The following is a 27,445-nucleotide window of genomic DNA, read 5'->3' on the forward strand; positions in this document are numbered from 1 at the left end:
AATGCTCAGAGAATATGGTAAAAAAACCTCAAATTCCGTTTATTGAGAAAATACAACCTTCTTTACTAGGCCCTTTTTTTGTGCTTCACTTTCACTCAGTGAGAAATGCTAGATTCCCTGTATAAGTGTGGTTTGCTCTTGATGGTTGGAAATTCTTGCGGTTGTCTTTTAGCTGTCAAAAGCAATACCTCAATGCAATGTTTTCCCACTCAGTCCGTAAAGAAAAAGATAGTTGATGGAAATTACCATTTTCTCTTTGTTTTAGTGGGAATCAATTATTTCTACTCAAAGATGGTACTCTAAACGTATGTGGGTCCCAATTAGGACCTTGAATCCCTCTGGAGATAAAGGTAAGCGGGTAATGAGAAGACTGAATTTTCTCAAGTGGACAAATTTTTATTTTTAAAACCTATGATTTTAATTTACACCAATAAACTCAGAATCCAGCTAGGCTTTGAGGTAAATTAAGCAAAAATATTCAACTCAAAATTCATGAATCATTAGATTCATTAGAGGAATTAAATTAGAACTGGATTTTAAAATTTGTGGATACTGCATTAAGAAATCAACAGCTAACTGGAATATCCATGAGAAATTTGTGGAGAGGAAATAGAAACAAAACTGTTTTCTTGATGTCATTTAATCCAGTGTTCAAGAGGTGGTTTACATTGTAACGTATCAATTCATTACTGTCAAGTTTTAAACAATAAGAGTTTATTACTAAAGTAAATTTTCACTTGACTGACTTCCACAGATTGGAAATTATACATTGGGTTTATCCAAAAACTAATTTATTCAACAGACTTTTTAAATGTCTTTTCCGATCTGTCTGTAAATGAATATTTGTAGAACCTATTTTTCATGACTGTGAGAACCCGAATACTCTATAATGTACATTGTATTGATTTATGTCCTCTACAAACGCAATTTCATCAATTAGATCATGACCTTCAAATCTTTCAATGCCTATTGTAGTTCTCATTCACTATGCATTCAAGTTTTACTTCAGCTTTTTAGCCCAATAATATTCAATTATACGTCTACGTGAGATCTCTCTAGTTTTAAAAACATTTCGTGTAAAGGAACATAAAAATATTATTATATGATTGTTGAATTTCGTTCCATTTCACCTTCCACTTAGTGCAGCGTCTGAAACCTGACATTTTCACAGATTTGACTTGTAATCTGGAGTCCTCATCTGTTTGAAGAGATAAAAAATAAGTCATTGACAAAGACGTTCAAAATGAATTTTTTGTGTTTTTTCTACATCAGAGACACCTAAGGTACAAAAGAGCTCTGTCTGATTTACCCAGCAGCAATCCAGTGCAATCAAGATGAAGAGGAGTTCAGAGAAGAGGATATTTCAAAGATGAGAAAAAATGAGGAGAAAAATATAGTTCTGAGTCAATCCATACTTACATTATAAATTTTCAAACTAAAGAGTTTCTAATCAGATGCTTGGTATATTTTGAATACAAGACTCCAAAATTTTATCTTGTAACAGTACAGTTATCCTATAAAGAATTTTATCAGTCTTGATTGTTAAACACTTAGCAATGTCACATTGTGCTTCAATAAATTGATGAGTATCAAGTCAAGAAGGCAGGACTTTTTTGTTTATTTGTTACATTGAAGATGTGCCTGGTTGTCTTAATTGATTAGATGGAATTAAAAACTAATTGTGCCTTTATGCGGATGACTCAAACCTCATCATGTGAGCAAAAACCAGCTTAGAATTGGAATTAGCCACATTTATTGAACTGGCGAGTATTCAAAATTTTTTCATAGTTAATGGACTCATCCTAAACATGCAAAAAACCAACTTCATTTCATTTGGAACGAAACAAAGTAGGAACATTTCTGAAATTCACGTTTGTATTGATAATGAATTTATAAATGGAACAGAAAAAATCAAATATTTAGGTCTACATGTGGATAAAAATCTTACATGGGACTCGTATATTGATTATATAATGAAAAAATTAACTCAGGTATTTGTGCTCTAAAATGATCATCATTTCTCTGTAGTTTGTCAGTGCTTCAAACTGTATTTCATGCTCATATTCAGTCGCATGTATCCTATGGAATAAGTGTCTATGGCGGGACCTCAAATCTAAATCTAATTCTCAGGCTTAAAAAAGGTCTGAAAACCATCATGATTCGGTCAAGGAACATTTTACCATCTTAAGACTATTGGCAGTGTATAGCCAGTATATTTTTAATACAATCATTTATGTAAAAAATCGTAAACTCAATTTTAAAACTTTTAAAAAGGTACACTTTTACAATACCAGAAACAAAAACACCTTTATATTACCTCATCATAACCTAGAAAAATTTAAGAAAGGCACCAACTATGTTGGAATAAAATTTTTAAACTATATTCTCAAAGCAATAAGGGAAATAAATGAATTAAAAAAATTAAAACTGTGATTAAAAGATTTTCTTTTGCAGCATGCTTTTTATTCACTAGATGAATTATATTTGTTAGGACAGTTAGTATAACTCATAAACATACAGTAGTGTTTTTAAGGGAGTGCCGATGGCCGAGTGGTCTAAGTCGTTGGACTTTGAGTCTGAGTTAGAGATAGCGCAGGTTCAAATCCTGTCTGTGACTGTAGCACTTTTTATCAGTACCATAGAGCTTGTACTGTATCGGTACTCCCCCTTATTTTTTTTATAAGATCCTCGCACAGGCCAGTGGCCCATGAGGACGGACAGAATAGAGCTTAAAAGAGGATCGGCGTCTCCTTAAAAATAAAACAAAAAAAGATTTTTATAATTATTGTAATTATACGGTATATCATATGAGGTTTTACAGTATGAAGAAACATTGTTAATAGTAATTTTAATGTACTTTACACTATGTATTACATACTAAAAAGACTGTGTCTCTTCACATCCTCACCAACATTTTTATGTGGCTATCTTTTCATTTCGTGGGCAAGTTTGGTAAAAAAACCGCTCCATTAATTATGTGTAAATGTAAATCGGATTTGTGAATCAGAATCAGAAATTAATTGTCAAGTAACGTTACATAATTTTAGTAGATAAAATCTACAATTAACAGGTGACTCGTCAATATAGTTTAAAATATATTAATCCTAACAAAAAAATGTATAAACATAATTAATAATTCATTGATAAATAATCAATATTAATCACACAAACAGTGATCCAGTAGGTATATACAACATTAAATTTTAATGGTACAGGTACAGGTTATAATTAATACTAAAATTAAATAAAGCTAGATGTAGCTATTCTTATCCTAAAATAAAATAATTTACAAAACATAAAACACATTTAAAAATAATTAGTTATAAAATAAATACAGTGAAATTAATTAAAAGAATTAACCTCCAGAAAAGTTCTCTATACAATTAAAAAATATCTTAATAGAGAAAGAATATTATTCAGAATATTATAATATAATAATATATAATATTATATATATATATATATATATATATATATATATATATATATATATATATATATATATATATAAAATATTCTGAATAATATTCTTTCTCTATTAAGATATTTTTTAATTTTATAGAGAACTTTTCTGAAGGCAAAGATGTAGAGATATTGGAATTTTATTGTAAAATTTTAGTCCTTTATAATAAGGGGACATTTCAAATAATTTAGTTCTATGGATTGGGTATGTAAGTCTGTCTCTCTGTCTTGTATTGTAATCATGATCTTTGTGGTGACATTATTAGGTAAGTTTTTATGGGTATACATTAAGACCTCATATATATAAAGTGATGGAATGGTCAACAAATTTAGCTGTTTAAACATAGACCTACAGGATGATCTAAAATTTAATTTTGTTCTAATTCTCAAAGCTCCTTTATGCAATTTAAAAATAGAAATTGCTTTGGAGGAAGAGCCCCATGCCAATATGCCGTATTTCATATGAGGAAAAAAATAACCATAATACACTGTCATCATCACTTGAAAACTAACAATATTTTGTAAAACTTTTAAGGCAAAACACACAGAGCTCAGCTTACTTTCTAATTTTTCAATGTATAATCTATGTATAATCCTAAAAACTTTACTGTATTAGAAACACCTACCGATTCATCATTAAAATTCACGGTCTGAAGAATAGATTTATTTTGGTGTGTTTTAAAATGAACAATTTCTGACTTTTTGCTGTTTAAAAATAAACCATTTAGATTGAACTAATTATTTAATTTTAAGATAAGTGATGAGATTTTACAATGCAAACTTACAGTGTTTAGGTCTTGAACTATTACTGTTGTATCGTCAGCATACAATATTAAACCCTCATCTGTTACTTCCTGTAGGTCATTTATGTAAATTTAAAATAATTTTGGGCCTAAAATAGATCCCTGAGGCACCCCCTTACTTGCAGACTTCCATTCAGATTCATATTTTATGCTTCCAATTTTAATCAAAGTTTTTTGTTTCCTAGATTGGAAATAAGACTTAAACCAGTTTAATTTCCTCACACCATAAAATTCCAATTTTTTAATAAGATTGTTATGCATAACACAATCAAAAGCGCTAGATAAATCACAGAACACACCAGCAGTGGCCTGCGACTCATCCAAGGCTTGAGAAACCTCATTTACCAAATGAGCCAGGGCCCCTTCAGTGCCATGACCTCTCTTAAAGCCAATTTATTCTTATGAAATAAGTCACATTGTTCCAAATATCCAGTCAACTGAGAATTTACAACACTTTCAAAAATCTTTGAAAGAACTATGGGAACTGAAATTGGGCTATAGTTTTCAATGTGAGCTCTGTTTCCTTTTTTGAAGATAGGTGTTATCACAAAATATTTCAGTCTGTCAGGAAATTCGCTCTTCATAAAAGAGAAATTAATTAAAGTACATAGTTGGGTGCAGATGTAGGGATTCACTTTTTTTATAAGGAATGTAGGAACATCATCCCGTCCTGTGGAATTTGTATTTTTTAATTTCATTACGGTATGGCTTTTGATACATCTTTGTTTTTTACAGTTGAAAATTTGAATTCATGAGGCATTTGTTTCATATTATGAAAAATCTTATGCTCATTATAGGGTATACTTTTGGAAGTTTGTTTAAGTTTCTCTGCAGCTAAAGCAAAATGTTCATTGAATTCTTGAACAATTCTATTTGGATCAGATATTGTATCATTGCCAATAATTAATTGATTAATTCAGAACAATTATCTGTTGATAAACTGTTTTTTATAATTTAGATTGTATAATCAGAGTTGGTAGTAAACTACAAAATGAGTATTAAACCGTTTTTTTTACACGTAACTAATTCAAAAAATAAAATGGATTAAAATTAAATTTTAAGAATAAGTAAATAAAAATGTCTGTTAGATATTATTTGTATGATAGGTGTCGAGAATAAGTCACCAAATATTTTTGTCCAATAGAAATAAGTAACAAAAATTATTTGACAGCAGAGGGATTTGAACCTATTCTCGTTTAGTTCAACAAGTTTACAGAGATAGACACTATATCAACTGAGCTATTGGACTTGTTGATAAGCAATTGAATAAGTTATATCTTCAGCCAAACAGAAAGCTGATGTCAGCACAGATAAGAACAGCAGAGCCGAGCCCAGGTGAGTCAAACTGCAACTAGAGTTCAGCACCAATTATCTTATCAAGTCATCTACACATGTGATAACAACTAATAACTCACTCAAGTCTATGCAAATATAAAAAAGAACACTTAAACTTTTTCCTTTCAATTTTATAAATGTTACAAATTTTTCACCTGGTTACTGAAGAAAAAATCTTACTTGACACTTAGGTGTAAATTTTAGCTCTCAAAGAAACAGAGAAACCACAGTATCTGAGCCAGAAAGCAGGAGCACAAAACCTCCTTTACTCACTTTTGGGTCTTCCCCCACCATGCTTCAACTATAGTGAATAAACTATCGTTGTAATATAAATCTAAAAGGACTTAAGATACTGACCTATACAGCGGCGTTGAGCATTAGCGTAGTATCCTCGTGGGCACCTGAAGGTGATGGTGGGTGTAGATAGTGAACAGCTGTCACAAGTAGTAGTTGACGAGGTTTCTGTCGTTGACGAGGGGCTGGGTGTGTTGATCTTGTCGCAGCGGAAGAAGCCCAGCGTGTTCCTGCACTTGTACCCCGGACCGAGGTGATCGCACATATGTAGTGCGCACTCATCATTGTCTAAACATAATATGATATAGGGGCTGCATTATTAGCTTAGGCTTGTCTATTCAAGCAGTGTATCTGACTTAGTATTCCATCGCAATTCATTTTGTGTGTATGACTAACCCTTTCTTACATTAAGTATCTTCATAAATAAAAATAATTAAATGTTGTTTAATGGTGAGAGCAGGTGGACAGATTAAGCTTAGCTTTTGTTTCAAGATGTTTTTAATAATCCTAATTAGGATTTTATGGAAATCAAAATTGAAAAAAATTCGAAACAAATAGGTATAGTTTGTGGAATTACCATTTAGACGGAAAATTCTAAGCTTTCTAAGAGATAGTAGTGTACTGCAAACAGCAACAACAATAGTACTATCTGACTTGTACTGTAGGTGGTACCAGGGACAAAATAAAACTGCTCTCAACAAGACAGCTATGAACTCTGACTTTAGGATTCCTCCTCACTGGCCTAGAGTAGTTAAAGTGCTTTTGAAATCTTTAGAGTTAGTTATTCATTGAATATCATGGAATGTTACATAGTACTTCGTCATTTCATTGATAGCAACTGTTTATTCTCTGACTTCAGAGCTCCAAAATCCTGTCATTTAAACTTCAAGTCTGATTATTCTCAATTTGATCAGAAAATTGGAATACCTTCCGATGGTAATCCATTGCCTTAGGAATGCTTTGCCATTTAGAAACTGTATGCCTATGATGTGGAATAATGAAATTTTACTCGGAAAAATACAAACTTTACATACAAGATTATTATGGAATATAATCTAACCACATTAACAAGTTGCGTGGTTAGATAAACTAAACAATAGACAAGGAAAGGTCTGATAACAGCCTGGTCTTCTTTGATAAAGATTTTATGTGCAGATCACTGCTGTAATATTGATAGTTTCTTACTACATTGAACTAAAATTACATATTAAAGAAAAAAACTTTTTAATGATAAGAGCATAACTTAATCAATTTAAAGGGTTGTTAATCTTAAATTTACTTACTAGTTAATCTTTAAATATACATAAAAGATATGGAATTCTTAATATGTTGAAGACTGTATCTATCTATTTTACAATTAAAATTTATATTGTCCCTGTTATTCTGCAGAAAATTACGTGCAAAGAAGCAGATAAAAATAAGCAGTTGAAAATAAAAACAATAATAGTAATAAGAAAGTTATTTATAATACAGGGTGGTTATAAATTATTGTACACATTTTAAGATTGAATAAATAAATAACCAATCAACTTAAAAACATGGGAATTTTTTTATTAAATTGTAAATTTAAAAACAGTTTTATATACTGACTGAAAATTAATAATTGTACACATTACAATAATTATAAAAAGTAGTTATAAAAAGAAAGTAAAAATGTCACTTAAACTGTGGGTGTAAGGTATGATTCTTCTTAATGACTTGTGTTGTGACATAGTCAGCTGGTCAACAATGAATCTTTCCACACCAGCTGTTGATTACAGTTGACTAAACAAACACTAAACTAACCTCAGTATCAAAATGGCTTGTGTGCAAGAAAAAGCAAGGTGTGTTCTTTGGTTTCATGAAAGCAGATCTGTAATAACTGTTCAAAGAAGGTTTCGTTTAGAGTATGGCCGCAATCCTCCGAGTAACAATTCTATAAAACGCTGGTATAGGCAGTTTGAACAGACGGGAAGTGTCCAACATAGAAAAGGTGCTGGTAGACCTCCAGTTTCTGAAGCTATTGTTGATCAAGTAAGAGAATTGTTTACGAGGAGCCCTGGTAAGTCTACTCGGCGTGCAAGTTTGGAATTAGGATTACCTCGATCAACAGTCTTAAAAATTTTGCACAAACACCTTAAGCTCCATCCATACAAAATTCAGTTATTACATGAACTAAAACCTAACGATAAACCTCGACGCTACGATTTTGCTGTTAGATTACTTGACCTCGAAGAACAAACAATAAACATTGGAGAAAGCAAATTCTTGAAAAAAGTAATTTTTTCTGATGAAGCAACCTTTTATGTTTCTGGTAAGGTGAATAGACACAATTGTAGGATTTGGGGTACTGAAAATCCTCATAATGTTCGAGAACAAGAAAGAGACAGCCCTAAAATAAACGTTTGGTGTGCATTGGCTATAGATGAAGTGATAGGACCCTTTTTCTTCGCAGAACCGACAGTCACTAAAGAGGTATACCTCGACATGCTTGAACTTTTTGCAATACCGCAAATTGAGCATAGACAACCAAATGTTTACTGGCAGCAAGATGGTGCCCCTCCACACTGGGGTAAGATAGTACGTGCCTACCTAAATGACACGTTTCCTGGTCGTTGGATTGGACGGGATGGTCCAATTCCTTGGCCTCCACGTTCCCCAGACATTACACCCTTAAACTTTTTTTTGTGGGGCTATGTCAAGGACAGAGTCTTTGCCAAAAAAGTTCAAGATATTGAGGAACTCAAGAATAGAGTTCAAGAGGTTATTGGAAGCATAACTCCAGCAATGCTCAGAAACACATGGTGTGAGGTTGAATTTAGACTACAAACTTTGCGTGCAAACCTCGGAGAGCATGTGGAATTAGTTTAGTTTCCTTGTAAAAGTATGAGTAACAGTAATCTTTTTGTCCTTCATTGGTAATAAAACTGTTTTAAATTTGCTATTTAATAAAACAATTTCCATATTTTTAAGTTGATTGGTTATTTATTTATTCAATCTTAAAATGTGTACAATAATTTGAATAAATGAATAAATGAATAAATGAATAAATGATTTATTTCCATCAGCATCATACAACAGAAATTGCAAATACAAAACCTGGAAATTGACTGGCCACGTAACCAGTAGTGTGGCCAGTTTTTATAAGGCAAAGATAAAAATACAATAATATATATATTTTTTTCAGTCTAGCACATAAAGTTTAAATATTCAAGAAAGACACTCTCTGCAATGTTTATGCTTTCAAACTCTAAACTAGACTACTTAAATATTGTAATAACTGTTCATTAATTAGAACTGTGAAAAGGTTTTTCAAATGTGCGTTAACATTAATTTATGACATATATTGTATGCTATGGAAATAATTAAACTATATTAACTAATTACAAGATTCAAAAATTCTACATCTTGTTTAGTCATTAGCCAACTTTTCAACAGTGAACAAAATTCCCCAAGTCTAATGCTCTGTCTTATATAATAAGGGACTTGATTAAAATATTTAGGTGCAAGGTAACTATAGGAATGCCTAAAAATGGATTTGTTTACTTTAATTAGCCTAACATTACCTGCAGAACAGCTCCTAGTATTATAGTGATATATTAAATTATTTTCTTTATTGCCACTTCTCCTGTAGAACAGACTTAAAACTTTAAACACGAAAATATGACGGAAAGGTAGTATATTTAACGTTTGGTATAATGGAAAGGAGGTTTCCCTTTTCTGCTTTTTTAAAATAATACGTAAAAAATAATTTTGAGAGATTCGTAATTTATCGATCAGAGTTTTAAATGTGCCTCCAAAGCAGACTATACCATATTGTATACGTGAGTGAATTAAAGCAAAATACAACGATCTTAACAATGAAGTTTCACAGAAATTTCTTAAAAAATAAAAAGTTCGAATAGATGATTTTATTTTCCTGTGTAGAGATAATATATGTTCGTCCCATTTAAGTTTGTTATCAAAAATAATTCCCAAATATTTAATGCTTTTCACACATTGGATTGTTCCACAGTTACAAACAAGTAAATCACAATTAGTTGAATGGAACTTTATCTCAAAAGGTAAATCGCCACCACCTGGATCAAAAAGTATCGATTTCGTTTTATTAACATTTACTTGCATTTTATTAAAATTGCACCAATCCCTTAATAATTTTAAATCATTATTTATGTAATTATCTAAAAGTGTTAATTGCTTATTATTGTAAAACAGTACAACATCATCGGCAAATGCAGATATATTTCCCCTCCAACCAATCTTCAATAGGTCATTAATAAAGACCAGGAACAAAGTTGCTGAGAGCACTGATCCTTGCGGAACGCCAACTTTAATCTCTTGTTGAGAACTGTAGCAATTATTTATTTTAACTTGTTGTTTTCTGTTAGTCAAAAAGCTTCTAAACCAATCCAAAGCCACACCCCGAATTCCTGTCGTTTCTAGTTTAGCTAAAAGAATTTCGTGATTTACAAAATCAAAGGCTTTTTTAAAATCGACAAAGATGCCTATAGTTTTATCACCAGAGTTAAAATTATTGTAAATTTGTTCAGTTGCTGAAATCAAAGCATCTTCAGTAGATTTCCCTTTTGTGAAACCAAATTGATTATCACTGAAAAAACTAAATTTATTTAAGTAGGTTAGAACTCTTTTCAACATAAGTTTTTCAAAAATCTTAGAAAAAATTGACAACAAACTAATGGGTCTCAGCTGGTCAATTTTGATAGAATTGTCTTTTTTGTGAATAGGAATGATAGTGCTGATTTTTAATTTTGACGGAAAAATCCCTTTGCTAAAACTTAAATTCACTATATAAACTAAGACTGGTGCTATTACTTCAATTATGTTTTTCAGTAAACAAACACTAAATTGATCGAAACCAGTCGATTTTTTATTCTTTAAATTTCTGACAATTTGTAGTAGTTCTTGTGTAGTGACAGGACTAATGAAAAACGAGTGCGGGTAAGTGACGCGCGCCTGATGGACAGAGCCGACAGTTTGCGTACTCTGTATATCGATAAGATAGTTATTGATTACCTCGGCCACCGCAAGAGACTCGGTCACTATCTCTCCGTTATCTAACTCGACCTTTTGTACGCTCTTATTGATTGCAGAACCAGTTACCTCATTTATTACTTTCCATTGCATGGATGGGTCACCATTACAGTTCTCTATTTGTTTTTTAAAGTGTTGATATTTAGCTCTGTCTATTTCAAGTTTTAAGTCTTTACAAAATTTATTATAATAACATAAGAAGTTTTGGTCATATGGCCTCCTTTTAGATATTTTATAAAGTTTCTTTCTTTTACTTATTTTATTTAACAGATTCACCGTTATCCATGGACTTCTTAATTTAGCTTTAAATATCCTATTACTATAATCTCTTGTCGTACTACTTTCATTGATAATATTGGTAAGGATGTCACAAAATTTATTATAAACACTATCAACATCATCATTCAAATATATAATGTTCCAGTCAACAAAATTCAATTTAGATTTTACTGATTCAAAACTAATAGTAGTTTTCCGTGATACAAGCGTATTTATATTTATATTTATATTTCTATTTATTTTACTTGCACTTGCAAACCTAAGTCCCAACAAACAATGATCAGTCAAACCAAGGTCAAACACAGCAGAGCTATAATTATTTATGTATCTATTTCTTATAAAAATATGGTCTATACAAGATTCAGTGTTTTGAGTTATTCTAGTTGGTGAATTAATTAGGGATACAAATCCATTATTAGATAGAAGATTATTATAATTTTGTGATTCTGAGGTATCTACTAACAAATTTAAGTTAACATCTCCAATTAAAATAACGTTATTTGGTAATTTATTAAGAAGCTGTGTCAATTCGACTAAAAACTGATTTACTGAATAAAATTGAAATCTATACAAACACAATAATTTAAAGTAAGTATTATTAATTTTGATGTCAAGAAGTAAAGCATCAGCTGTGATCATATCTAGATGAAGTTGATTAACGTTGAATGCGCAATCAATAAAACAAACAATACCACCTGCTCTGTACTGATCATTGCATTTAGCGAAAGCTTTGAAACCTGCTATATTGTACAATTTTAATTCGTCAGAACTTATCCATATTTCACTTAAAATTACAAAGTGGGGCATTTCTTTAATATTATTAAGTTCTACAATAAAGCTATTAAAATTACTCCTCAAACTTCTTATGTTGGTATAAACAAGGTTAAAATCGTCTTTACATCTTACTGGACCGAAAAAGTCATTTAAGTTAACATTATCGGCCATATATCAAACAACAATACACAAAATATCTACAGATTATATAATGAAAACAGAAAAAACACAACACAGTTTACCCACTCAAGAAATCTACTTATATGTACTGTCATACTACTTAATCCTAACAAAATCATCATAACTGTTTATTTTTATACATTTTTCTCCAGCCGATTTCCTTACAAAAAATTTCCCATCTCTGACCCATACGTAGGCATAACCAGCCTCCTTGGCCTTTTGTTTGAGTTTAGCTAAAAGAGTAGTTTATTAGCAGGCGAAAGATGTTCGTTGATGTAAACTTTTTGCGAACGTAACGATGGATTTACCTGGTTAGCAGTTAGCGTTTTCTTCTCCCGGAATTTTGTGAGAATGATATCCCTGGTGGACCTGCTTGAGAATTGTACCACGATTGAGGGGTTGCGATCTTGTTTGAAGGAAGGAATCCTATGGGCGGCAGCGATCTGGTTCTCTTGAATTTCCACCCCTAAAGCTACTCCTACGTCCTTGACGATAGCACAGATGTTCTCCTGGGCTGTTACAGGAATTCCATTAACTTCTATATTACTCCTACGCGAGTATTGTTCGAGTGAACGAACTCTCTCCCTCAGGTCGTCAACCTCAGCAGTCAGACCATCATTCTTGATACGAAGTTCGATATTTTCTTTCTTCACCGCTGCCAGTTCTTTTTTTATGTCTTCCATAAGACAGTTGGAGGTGTCTAATTTATCCGAGATAAATTTCACAGCTGCAGAAAGTTCAGCCATTTCAGCTCTATAGGGTTTAAGCTCACCAAAAAATTCGCTCTTAAAATCCTGCATAAGCTTAAACAAGAAATCCTTGGTCGTTTCTTCAGACGCACAACCATCATCACTTTGTAAGGACGAAGATCGGCACTTTTTACATTTCCAATCTCGACCGGATCGCGTTTTTTTGTTCGCAACATCATCCTTAATACACGCTAAGTGGAACAAACTGCCACACGATCCGCTGCACTTTGTAATATCACCTTTAGCACTATCACACGATTTGCTACAAACATCACAGAGAGACATAATTAATTCAGAATTTACACATATACATTAAAAATAATAAGTTATATAGGTTCACAACGTGTTCGGGCAAGTAATGGAGTGCGAGTATGTAGCGATAAGCAGCGATAAGGCGGAGCGTCTTATCAGCTCGGATTCCCGTGCTAGACTGTATATTTATAACCACCCTGTATATTAATATGTTGTCAGCCTCCACACTTTGCCACCTTGGATGAAAATGACACTAAAATTTCTAACCTGACCACTAAAGTGGGCAGTAAGCTAACACACATTTGCTCTCTGACTGCCCTGCAATAGCAAGGGAGCGGTATGCCATCTTCGGTAGTTTGGGCCAGGGTGATGAATTTCCACAGGAGGACCTGATCGGTTGCTTTCGGTGGTTTATGGAACTGCTGAAGCTGTAAACTGGTCAGCCTCATTGTGTGGTTTTGGGGTGCGCAAAAGGCCCTTGAGGCTTAAGTGCATGGCAACAGGCCACCCCATAGAAGAAGAAGCTAACCTATCTCAGGGTGACACCTCCGAGTGAACATCACCTTATCCAACTGTTATCACCTGCAATGCCACTCTACTATTTATCCTTATTTACTTTATGCTGCTTGTTATGTTCAAGTTTGTTGAAGCTTTACTTGAAATGCATCCATTTACCCACTCGATACTCCACGCGGAATCTGTCTAAAGTGATACTCACCCTCACATAAGCCAGTCTGAGCATTGAGAGTATAGCCTGTACCGCAGCTGGTGTACCTCACACACTGGAATGAACCGATTGTGTTGTCACACCTCTGTGAAGGAAGGCAGTTGTGCAAGTCCACCTGGCACTCGTTGATATCTGTTGGAAAAAAACCTCATTTTATAGGGAAAATAGGCATTGAGTGGTACGGAAGAGACTAAACTTTACTACTAAGCAGGTGAGGTTGGGAGGTTAAATATTGGACAGCGTAATTAACGAAATTGAAAACAGAACAGAACAGACTTCAATGATGGTGGAAACGAAGAATGTAAGGATTGAAGGAGGATTATTTTGCTACTAGGTACATTTGCTGGGTACAGAATGTGAAGAGAATGTATTAATTAGGATTGGAGATAGAGGATAAAGCTTCATAGGATAAAATTAACAAGTTGATTCTTGTGAAACTAAAAGATCATGTGAAATTACTAATTGTTAGGGCAGATAGATTATTCTAGGAAGGTTATTTATTGAAAGGATTAATGATGTGGAATAGTTGGTAAAATAGCTGGTGTCCGAGGATGTGGTAGATGAAGATAGAGGATCACAGGATATTTAGGAGGGTAAGAAAGGAAAGGAATTACTATAGGAATGGTACTGGGGTAAAGACAATAGAGAAGATTGTGAGGGATGTTTACTGGGTCTTGAGGATAGACTCCTTGGAATGTATAACTTCACTCAACAGCTTCATTGAGATGATGACTGAAGAGTGTTTTCCAAGGAGTTGAACAAAAGAAAGGTCTAGTGGAATTAAAAGAAGTAGATAAGGATCCATTAGTGGTAAGGTCCTATGATTGTTATATTACTGCCAGTGTGAGTAAGTTACTGGAGAGAAATTCTTCAGAGAAAGCACAAAGGTTGGTAGGGAAAAATACAGATTTAAGAAGATAGAGGTACTCAAAGGGATGGTGAATGGTTAAAGAACCAAAGAAAGATATGTAATGGTGCCTGTATATGTTTAGGATTACTGAATGAAATTTGTTAGCCACAACAACTACATAGTTTAAGGGACTGAGATTTTCAAGGAATTTCTAGACTGTAGTAAGAGATTATTTTCAGAGTAGAACAATAAGGTTAATGATCAGCAGTTTAAGAAGAGGGAAATTTGTGACAAGAGGGTGTTTGTTTGGGGTATCTTTTCATTGAATATCATATCATGGACTACTGGTGGTGTTGTAAGGAGAGGAAATAGACTATGTGGATGAGTATAAAGGACTGAACATGATAGTTTAATAGTATTAAGTCAGTATGTTGTATAAAAAAATGAAGTGAGACAGAAAGTTAAATGAGCAAAAAGAGAATACTGAGTTTATAATGTTGAAAAGGAGGTTTGTAACCAGATAAACCTTGTGCAATGGTAAGAGATGCCAAGAGTTACATGATCAAGTATTTATGCTTAAGGATAATTAATAGGCTGGAAAATGCAAAAAGCATTGGGGGATTTACTACATAAGGTAACAGTGTTTAACAAAATTTATAAGAGTTGTGAAAGTAAAGGAAGGTTATGTAGTATATTTGGTCTTCGATAGCTGCCATAACTGGGAGATCACAAGAGTGACGGTCCAGCTACAGAAAATTGCTGTTCGTTTAGCGTTACCCAGGGAGCATGTGTAGCAAGCTACGGACGCGAACAACTTCACCCCCCAGTGGGGTATTACTGACGACCAGACGTGTGATTGTGGCGCAAACTCTCAGACAATGGAGCACATTGTAAACGACTGCCCTTTGCGATTGTTTTCTGGTGGTCTGGCTGGTCTAAGTGGTTTAGAGGATGGGTCTCTAAACTGGCTCAGTAATTTGGATTTAGCTTTGTGACGGGAGATCTTAATATTATTTTTAATTTATGACTCAAGAACTTTGTTCTTACGTACTTTTTAATAATTGTAATTTTTAATTAATTTATTTATGGATAGCTGCCTTTGTCCCCCATACGATATATATATATATAGTATATGGTTGTGAGGTCTGAAATGAATGTGTTCGGAAGAGTTTCAGATATATTGGCAAGCCCCCTGTTATCTTTGGGCTCTTTAAGGTAAAAGACACACAGTGGTTTTCTCCTCATAAATAAAATCCCTATTACAACAAAAGTTACACTATAAAAACAGTGTTTTCAGGAGAAAAGTTTTAAAACGGTTAGTTAAAAATGTGAAATTGTTCAACATTGCTGGTCTGAAAATCATCTTATTAGGTAAGATGAATCCAACATGTATAGACCATACATCACGAAGAGAATTTTTAACAAGAAACTAATTAAGGTTTCTCACATAAAATAAGAAAATTAACCACTAAGTCAACCCTGTTGAAGTTTGCCAAGCATAAGAAATGTGTGGCACTAAACATTATACAATATCATCTAATGTAAGTAAATTTTAGTTTAGTTCTAATTCAATCATTTGAGAAATTAAGGTAGAGGGGTCTAAAATAGTTCTATATTGTATTTTGTTTATCTGCTCTAAGAACTAAATACTTAATTTTTTTTAACTAGTGATCATAAATTTGACAAATAATTCAGTCTTACCAATGCAGGCTTGAGTGATGGAATCAAGCTGGAAGCCAGATTTGCACTGACACGAGTAGCTACCCATAGTGTTCTCACAGACTTGGTTGCTGTCACAAGGCGACTCTGGCTCAGTGCACTCGTCTACGTCTGTCCGGACAAAAACACATTATAGAATGAACGTGTTCGCACTGAAAGTTCTTGGTACACTGAACTACAAAGGTACAAGTAAGGTCTTATACTGTATAAAATGATGTAATAGAACAAGAAATATGAAATTTTATACCTATCTTAGAACTACAATCATTCCAGTAAACCGGAATAAATATTCGTTTGCTTACATTTCTTCTCAATTTAACATGACATGGTAATAATATACTACAAATCACCTGCAAAAAGAGCTTCGGAGCAACTTTTGCTACAATCTTACCAAGAACTTACGTGCAGAATTCCATTGGTTGTATTGAATTAATGAGAAATTTGTACCAGAACAACTTTACGATAAAGTTGCTTAATGCGTATGTCAGTTACAATATTTATGACACTTACGCTCTAACTGATTAGCTTATGTCAGTACCTGAAAAGAGCCTCCAAAGTGACCAAATTTATTAACAAATTTATGGAGCCTCCCACTAAGAATTTACATAATTGTTACAACCCAAATTTAAATGTTATGTGGTATTTTGGTATGCCTGTAGATCTCATTTTAACTGCATTTCCGTCATAAAGAAGTATTGTAAAAAGTAATCAGATCTTGAACCTTCAAAAATTTCGGATTGCAAGTCACAAAGTTTAATATATACATTTTAATTTTAATACATCAATGTTTATTTTTAGTAAATTATGAAAAACAATTACGTATGTGTGTTGCTAACTTCTGAACAACTAACTTTGTGTACCAAATTTTATTTTAGAAGCATTTTGTTATTTATTAAATGTTGGCGAACATGTAGAATCATAATACAGATACACACAGTCAACTCAACTGCCAGTTAGTGGTTATTTTTAGTGGCATCTTAACATTTTTATATGTTCAGAATTTTGATATTTTTAGATTTGGCATTTGTATGTATGTATACTTAGACTAGTATGTTATATTTCCTGAACCTTCCATACCAAAACCCATTGGTGTGAGTTATCTACTTTATTTATCTGTTTATACTTTTGTCTGTAATTTAATTTAATCATCACCTAAAGTAGTGATCATAATGTAGACCTCATTAGGCAAAACGGATAGTTCTATTTTACATTTTGTTAACTGCATGTCTGCAATAACTCTGATGTATACAATTTATACATAAAATCACATTAATTTTTGAAAAAATCTTGTTAAACATTTATGCTTCTAAATGATATAATAGCGTACATGTTTTGTAGTTTCAATGTGTTATTTTTATACAGTCTTATGAAGGGAGGAAAGATGGCTACCTACCATACTATTATTAAATATTAAAAAATTTCAATGAGATAAAAAAAAGAAAAGGCTTTACATAGTATGTTAGCCAGTGAATCGAAATTGATTCACTTCCCTAGCTTAAACAAAGATGATTAAATTATAAGCCTCATCTGAATACAATCTAAAGTGCATCAGGTATGATAATTTATACCAATTCAGAATCAGTTTTAATCTTATTGACTCTTATCAGGTGTATGGGTAAATGTGATATGATTTATCTTTAAATCATATAATTTATTTATGACATTTTCAGGACATATTTGGTCAAACTCGTTTGAAATCACAGTCACTTATGAAAATATCTGTGTTTATGAGTGGACCGTATTGTCCTTTATTAGTAATTTGAAAAAGTCGACAAGGGTAACATATTAAAAATTAGTATTAGCTAAACTTTCCAGCTAAAAATACATTATAGGCCATGAAAGTTGTGAGAAAAGGTTCAATATGCTTGAGAAAATTAGAGTACTACAGTTAATATGTTCAGAATAATACTAGGTATTTTCCAATTGTAAAATGGCAATAAGAAATCATACACTAACCTCTTAACACTCTTTGGAGAATTGAGGCTACTCACCGATGCATCTGTGGTAGGCATCACTGTACTGAAACCCTTGTTTGACACCTGATGGGAAATCATATACTAACCTCTTAACACTCTTTGGAGAATTGAGGCTACTCACCGATGCATCTGTGGTAGGCATCACTGTACTGAAACCCTGTTTGACACCTGATGGGAAATCATATACTAACCTCTTAACACTCTTTGGAGAATTGAGGCTACTCACCGATGCATCTGTGGTAGGCATCACTGTACTGAAACCCTGTTTGACACCTGATGGGAAATCATATACTAACCTCTTAACACTCTTTGGAGAATTGAGGCTACTCACCGATGCATCTGTGGTAGGCATCACTGTACTGAAACCCTTGTTTGACACCTGATGGGAAATCATATACTAACCTCTTAACACTCTTTGGAGAATTGAGGCTACTCACCGATGCATCTGTGGTAGGCATCACTGTACTGAAACCCTGTTTGACACCTGATGGGAAATCATATACTAACCTCTTAACACTCTTTGGAGAATTGAGGCTACTCACCGATGCATCTGTGGTAGGCATCACTGTACTGAAACCCTGTTTGACACCTGATGGGAAATCATATACTAACCTCTTAACACTCTTTGGAGAATTGAGGCTACTCACCGATGCATCTGTGGCAGGCATCACTGTACTGAAACCCTGTTTGACACCTGACGGGAAATCATATACTAACCTCTTAACACTCTTTGGAGAATTGAGGCTACTCACCGATGCATCTGTGGTAGGCATCACTGTACTGAAACCCTGTTTGACACCTGATGGGAAATCATATACTAACCTCTTAACACTCTTTGGAGAATTGAGGCTACTCACCGATGCATCTGTGGCAGGCATCACTGTACTGAAACCCTGTTTGACACCTGACGGGAAATCATATACTAACCTCTTAACACTCTTTGGAGAATTGAGGCTACTCACCGATGCATCTGTGGCAGGCATCACTGTACTGAAACCCTGATTGACACCTGACGGGAAATCATATACTAACCTCTTAACACTCTTTGTAGAATTGGGGCTACTCACCGATGCATCTGTGGCAGGCATCACTGTACTGAAACCCTGTTTGACACCTGACGGGAAATCATATACTAACCTCTTAACACTCTTTGTAGAATTGAGGCTACTCACCGATGCATCTATGGTAGGCATCACTGTACTGAAACCCTGTTTGACACCTGATGGGTTGTGAGGTGGTAGTAGGCGGGGCACGAGAACACCTGTAACCACCAGGCATATTGACACACACCTCTCCTGTGCTGCACACGTGAAGGTCTGCCTCACACTCATCCACGTCTACAAACATATCACTGGTTAGTTCAACCAATCAACAACAGGTTGAGTGTATTCAACAGTTACAGATACTCAACTTGTGACCTAGGATGGTCAGCTACTGTAGGTAAGTGCGTTACACGGTACATTGTCTCCAAAATGTTGACCACCAACTCACAATCAGTCTTGGCTAATCACAACTGTTTTGTATTGAACTAAAAGTTGTGTACTTAAGTGTGTCATTTGAAAACTTTTATTAATTTGGGATTGTACGTAATCGAGGGGGTCATTAGTAAAATCATCCCCATACCATGTTTCCGCACCTGAAAATTTAACAAATCAACAACAAAATTGATTCAATGAGAATGTTGACTTCCGCTCAATTTCACCTTCTTTTAGTGCAAAGTCAGTTCCAGACTCTGTCACAGACTTGGCTCCTGGAATCTGGAGTCATGTTCATCTGAAGAGATCCCAAAAAAATGAACTGTGTGTCTGATGAGACCATGAGAATATCTCTTCACCTAGATTACACTATTTTTTTGTCTAGTTGTCTCTGATCTCAAAATCATGCAGAGTTAGTTTTAAGCTTCTACGTCACCGACTCTTTTTATCTCTTCAGATGAACACGACTCCAAATTCCAGGAGTCAAGTCTGTGACAGCGTAAGGTTCCAAACATTGCACTACTAGAGGAAGGTGAACTGAAGCTCAACTCAAAATTTACAACAAAATTCAATTAATTATTTTGTAATTTAACATGTATTTTTACTTTGATTGTTTTTACTTGGTTTTGAAATTGAAATATGATGTTATTAGATGTATAGTAGACTATAGACGCAGATAACCGAAGTTGATGGGGCCAAAGTTATTTCAGATTATTACAATTTTGGATAAAGCATACTGTCATTATTTACATACCACCAAAAAATTACTTCTGGTTGGTATTGACATATAAACTGAAAAGCAACTTTACACACACATGTACCCACGTACAGCCAGAGTCTTGTTCACTCTTTATAGACATAAAATTAAATTAGTTCTTAACGGAAAACAAGCTAATATACAGCACTAAGTCCAGCTCTTTTATGTAGGAAAGTTGACAAAGTAACATATGTTTATTGTTATAACGTACATGGAAATATCGCTACAACTCAATGAAGAAAAACGCTCATGGTTATTCTTATACAACCTCCTGTCACATTTAAACATTCTCTGATCAGCTGTTGTTGTTAGTGTTGTGTAATTATGATTTTTGTGTGTTTGTCATAGTGTTTGGTTTGGTTTATTACAGGGATTTGATACATAATTTTTAAGTTGTGTTGTTGAAATCAGAATGCTTTTGGTTTGTTATTTTTTTCTGTTTAATCGTTTGTTTTATGGTATTCAACTGAATAATATTTACACAAGTTTTTATCTCCTTTATATATTACATGCCAATTGACAACAACATTCTTATTATTCTTTCAAATGATTCCCAGATAATTACGAACTTTAACAAAGTAGATACCAGCTAAAATATTTTTTATCCTTATCCTATTTGTTTTTCATGGAATCCTCTAGTTTATAATATAGTGTGATAATTGTAGAATAATATTTGTGAATTTTAAAGACCTGTGCTGAATCTACACTTATGATGAAGATATCACTTATGAATTATGTTAGATATGTACTGACTGCCTAATGTTAAAAAGGACACAAAAATATATTGTACCTAAAAGTTTGTTAATTATAAGAAAAGAGTGATACAATTTCAAAAGTCAGTTCAATATAAAATTAGTAACAATTTCAAGCCATCATTGAAGTTTACAATAACAAAATATATATTTCCATGAAAATACTTAATGTTTAGTGTCAATTAATCATTTACCGTTGACATATGCTCTTATTGTACTGTTTGATAATTAATATAATTATAATTTAAACTGAACATTACAGTAACTCATCCATTGTAGTTACTGAAAAATAGTGTAGTAATAACTTTGTACTTGGGAAGTAATACCTTGGCAAAGTTGTGTCCTGATATTGAAGATGTATCCGAAAGGGCACTGATCTTCTTGATATCTGGTCGATATTGTGTTGTTATTCACGTGTTCATCATCTGGTTCTCTGTCATAGTCTGGATCACAAAACTAATATAAGTCACACTGATGAACAATTTGTGTTCAAAGTTTTACTGTCTAGTACGCAACTTTTGGTCAACACTCAGGATGACTGTGTATCATCAGCGGGTCTGTGATTATAATATGGGTTTTTGAATTACCGTCAGAACCCACCAGTGAGTCACTCAAAAGAATAGCCACTAAGATCGAAGGCTTTGCTTTCTTCAAGTGAAACTCAAGGTTGGGAGGAGAAGCTTAATTTATATTGGCCCAAAAATGTATAACGAGCTGACTGACACCATAAAGAGTTATACTGTTAGAACTTTTCAAAATAAAATAATGAATATGTCCAGCAGCTGTTATTCTAACTTTCACTGTGGGACTTGTAGATTAAATTAGTTTTTAACTATTTATTATGTTTTAGTACTCTATTATTTTTATTTAAATAGATTGCATTTATGGTTATATATTTAACTTGCGTTAAAAGAATCTTCAACAAAAGCGCATAATCTGTTGCCATAGTATCTGTTACATTATTGAGTTCTTACATAGATGGTTAGTAGTAACGTGGCTGTGAGAGTTATTGAAGAGTACAGTTCTGTACCTGGAAACGCTTATGAAACAAAAGTATTCTAATTCATTTATTTAAGGATCTAACTTTAAAAGGTACTAGATTTCTAACAGGCCACACAAACACAAAGGCTTTATACAGAATGCACAGTGCATAGACAGTAAATAAAAGGATACGAGAATCATAACCTCTGCGTTCAATATAACGATGATGTCGATGTCGTGTTTCAACAGATTATGTTATCAGTTTCATATCTGGAATTTAAAATGTTACATAACAATGACTTACACTGTCTTGTGCGTCATGAAAATTGGACAACAAGAATTGAAGCAATTAATCTAAATTATACATAGATTTTATTATACAGGATGTATATGGCGAAAATCTTATGCATAAATAAAAATGATTCCAAAAATAAAGTGTACCTATACATAATTAACACATATAGTTATAATAGATAGTAATTCGAATGAATAATAGACTGAATGAATAATGATTACTATGAATCATTCAAATGATTTATAAGCAACAGATTACTATGAGTGCATTGGATAGCTAAAATCATTGGAAAGATTTCTTATGAATACTTTTTGGACTTCACATACACTATTTGAATAGTTATTCACATCATAAAAAGTCCTTGATTGTTTACCCTCTCAAAAGGGTAAATTTTGTCTTCCCTATGAGTAATGAATGGTAATACAGCACCTGATTGAGTAGTTTGTCTCTGGGGAGGCTGTGTCGAGCGAGGCATGTCCTGACAGGTGAATGTACCGACCTCGTTCTGACATGTCTGGTCCTGCCCACAGTCATGTAATCCAAGCGCACACTCATCCACATCTTGTTTGAAACAGCAAATCAGAACAAGATACTTGGAAACGATTACGTTCAAATGCAGGCGATTAAAGAAATAAAAATGGTATGTAGTAGACTACTAGTGTACAAAGGACATTACTGATTGATTTTTTAATGAATTGGTTGAGCATACAGTTATTTAAATACAAGTGGAGGGAGGGGGGAACATAACCAAACAATCAACTACTATGTTTAAATTTTTGTTTCTATTAATAATACCTCATATAGCCGTTTCTGTATAAAATCGATCATCTGAAATAGAATTACTAATGAATGTATAAGATTAGAATGCCACAAAACTGGTAGAGTTTACGGGGATACCACCTCAGCACTCCCTGGAATAAGCCCTCCCCTCCCCATGCACTGATATCTTGCTTAGGGTGAGATAAAACTAGTAGAGTTTACGGGGATATTGTCTCAGCAGGTCCTAGAATAAGCCCTCCCCTCCCCATGCACAGATGTCACGTTTGGGGGAAGGACAAAACTAGTAGAGTTTATGGGGATATTGCCTGAGCACTCCCTGGAATAAGCCCTCCCCTCCCCATGCACTGATGTCACGTTTGGGGGAAGGACAAAACTAGTAGAGTTTATGGGGATATCGCCTCAGCACTCCCTGGAATAAGCCCTCCCCTCCCCATGCACTGATGTCACGTTTGGGGGAAGGACAAAACTAGTAGAGTTTATGGGGATATCGCCTCAGCACTCCCTGGAATAAGCCCTCCTCTTCCCATGCACTGATGTCACGTTTGGGGGAAGGACAAAACTAGTAGAGTTTATGGGGATATCGCCTCAGCACTCCCTGGAATAAGCACTTCCCCTTCCCGAGCTCAGATATCATGCTTGGGGTGCTTATTTAGTGCATGGACATGGTTCAGACTATGAATTAGCACCCCTCAGATTCAAGGGGGTACTTATTCAGCAAATAGACATGGACATTGCACTGAATTAGCACTCGCTCCTCCAGCATCAATAATTCCCAGATATATCTTATATCGAAGACTAATGCATTACTGTTCCAATAGAGCAACCAAAGTGTTAAACACCAATGTTTGAAGGATAATCGGATTTGGATATTTCCCACCATTACAATGTTATAAAAATAAAACACTATGTTTCAAATATTTAAAAAATAAACAAAGAATCAAATATTGGAATCTTCGTCAATAATAATCTTTAAACAAAGATATGTTTCATCGACATAATACAGTAAGACAAAGAGATAAAAGTTTTTTATGAACTTTATACAACTTTGTATTATATATGTGAAATTGTAACTAGTTAATTATTGAATAACAAAAAATAACTTTTACAACTGTATCTTTTTTTATATCACTTTACACACACTGAACTTATTATTGAAAAGTTATGGTTGAAAGTTCTTCATATCATGGCTGTCCATTGATAAAAAAATCAAACAAATCTCAGATCAATGTAAGATTTGTTTGTTATATTTATGATCAAAAAGGGTTATCAAAATTATATAAGAAAACCTGCCAACTTCATGTTGTCCAATGCCTAACCACTAATGCGCATCGATTTACAAAATCTCCCTGAAAATCCGTATTAAGGCAATAACTAGAAATATGACTAAGAAATACAGGAGGCATTATCGTATTATTAAAAATGCGTTTCGATTTTTTATACAAGGAAATGTTTGATGTTTATCAAAAAAGTATAGTATATCACCCAAATCTGAAATCCACCACAATTAAGTTTAATAATAACAAGGAAGCAAAACTGTATCTTTCAAAACTTGTTTAATACAATTAAAATTATTCTTTTTAAAGATTGGTTGAAGTATGAAACATATCATACAGAAAGTTTCAACATTATTGATGGATGTTTTAGAGGTTTTTCCTGTAAGAATTTAAAAAAAGCTATACACTTATAAACAGGGTGTAAAAAAGACCTGTACTGGCTTGGTAACTCCCGAACGATTACAGGTAAAGCAATGAAACTTAGTACATCATCACTGCACCTATAAATCTACTTTTTGAAGTAACTACCATTGTTTTGTCATGTCAAGGGGGTGGCCCACAAGAAGTCATAAGAAAATCTTAAACGAGAGCATAGGCTGAGTAGTACATCAAATTAAAGGTCTTTATTAGTAGAGTACAATGCCACAAATCTGACCTCAAAGGGCTCACTTTTTTTTTAAATTACACTGGTTTAAAAATTGAAAAAATTTACAATGTAGGTCCTGTTCTGGTGGTTTAATAATCATGTTTTGGCTCAAGTCGTGAAAGCTAAACTTAGTAAATGAATACTGGACTTAAGAAATAGTTTTCTATTTCCAATGGAGAATGGTCTACTAAGTTTTTTTACCGCAAGCTTAGCTCAAGATGTACATCATTATAAAGGGGTTGTTTAGCAGAGATGAACCTAAAGGAATCAGTTATCAGTTACCTGGTATCAGTTATTATAATAGAAAATTCTTATTTTAGGTTGGACTTTAGACTTCATTTGATGTACATCTTACAGTACACTTTAAAACAATGTACATCTTGAGCTATGCTTACGTTAAATTTTCCATCCGAACTCCTTGTAGATCATCCTCTATTGGAGGTGAAGAGTCACTAACTACCTTATAAACTATTTTAGAACAAGTCACTGATTGATCTCTATGTCAGAGAACTACAGTACTTACAGGAAGATTGGCAATCTTGGTATATTATACAATACAGTTCTGCTATAATGTTGGTTTGATCAAACTGTTATTTAAGCGGTTTAAATTGTGACATTTCTTTTTGACAATTTTTAATTCATTATTATTTTCAGTTTACTGTAAAAACTAAAAATTTTAGAGTTTATGGCAGCAATTCTAATACTTCAAGAAGCATGTAAAACTTTCAAAGATATACGATGAAGACACTTTGTAGAGTGAAAACCGTTCTCTTAGAAATAAAATTGGAGGGAGATAAAATTCAAGCATTAAGTGTGAATTTACAACCAAAGGCTAATTTGGATCAAGCTGTAGATGTCCTATCAGATCAACTAGAAGATACTCTCTGAACAAAGAAGGTAACCGACATCATGGACAGCAATATAAATGTAAACAATCTCAATGGATATACAAGGTCAATATTATACTGAAATTCTAAGTATAATTTTATTATAGGCACTAACACTGTCCAAGTCGTCAATTAATTATTTATAAATAAACATTTGTAATCACTATCTCGACCTTGACACCACAAATGATTTATCGATTCAAACCAAATTTTGCAATTAGAGATAAATTACTGTCAGTAGATTGAGCTTAACAGTTAATATTGACGCATAGCACAATTATGTTGATCTGGACAATTTGATAATATTTTTTCCAAGTATGATCTATTCCATAAAACTTCAAATGTAATATTTTGGTGTATACATAAATAATTTAGATTTCATTTCAGAGTGCAGAAAGCTATCTATCATTTACTTTTAGATTATTAATGAAAATTTTATCTCTTGAAACATTTAATGGGATATAAATTGTTATAATTGCACCAGAATTGCGATTTTGCAAAAATACTATGCCTTTTTAACCAAAACTATCATTTTAAAGTTAAAGTAATTTGTGAAAACGTTCCCAGGATGTATTCAAAGGGTGGACTTCAATGGTGATTTAATTTAAATAAAACGTTTTTACATGGTATAAATTGCATTGTCACCCAAAATTGAAAGTTAATCTTTTAATGCTGCTAAATAAGGACTTCTTGGAAGAAGCAGTTTGTGGAGGGTTGCAAAATTTAGTGTTCTAATTGGAAATAAGTGTTGAAAATTTATATAACACCGTACGGTAGATTTTCAAAAAAATGTATTTATACACAGAAATATGATTTTAAATATAATATACAATGTGCAAAATGTTTTTAAAATCGATCCAGGAATTAAGTTCGTTGGTCTCTTTTAAAGAAGTGCACATATCAATACAAAAATACAAATGCACAATTACTTAAGAAGAAAACCTTTTATGTTCAAGAAATTATAATTATTATAGGAAAAGTAAATATCCTGGCACTAGTGATAATATTGCAATGGAGCTACCTGAACAAGATTTATTGTCAGCTGCTAACTGAAATCCCGCAAGACAAGAACATTCTATGGCGATTCCGGTGTCAGTGCATCGCTGTTGGCATGGGTTGTTGATTTCGCATCTGGAAAATGAAATACGTTTTAGTATTATTTACTAT

The 27,445-nt window shown here is 33.3% G+C and overlaps 1 protein-coding gene across 1 annotated transcript in view; it reads right to left on the reverse strand.

Annotated features, from left to right (window-relative positions):
- Positions 1-27,445, reverse strand: part of LOC124369674 (fibulin-1-like) — a 55,610-nt gene that overhangs the window by 11,305 nt on the left and 16,860 nt on the right. Inside the window, exons 6-12 of the mRNA XM_046827726.1 lie at positions 27,300-27,409; positions 23,121-23,252; positions 21,742-21,858; positions 19,604-19,768; positions 16,438-16,566; positions 13,878-14,018; positions 5,958-6,182 (exon numbers count right to left, since the gene is read on the reverse strand). Of these exons, the coding sequence (XP_046683682.1) occupies positions 5,958-6,182; positions 13,878-14,018; positions 16,438-16,566; positions 19,604-19,768; positions 21,742-21,858; positions 23,121-23,252; positions 27,300-27,409 (1,019 nt within the window). The remainder of the gene's footprint in view (positions 1-5,957; positions 6,183-13,877; positions 14,019-16,437; positions 16,567-19,603; positions 19,769-21,741; positions 21,859-23,120; positions 23,253-27,299; positions 27,410-27,445) is intronic.

This window comes from Homalodisca vitripennis, chromosome X (assembly GCF_021130785.1).
Source record: "Homalodisca vitripennis isolate AUS2020 chromosome X, UT_GWSS_2.1, whole genome shotgun sequence".
NCBI classification, from domain to species: Eukaryota; Metazoa; Arthropoda; class Insecta; order Hemiptera; family Cicadellidae; genus Homalodisca; species Homalodisca vitripennis.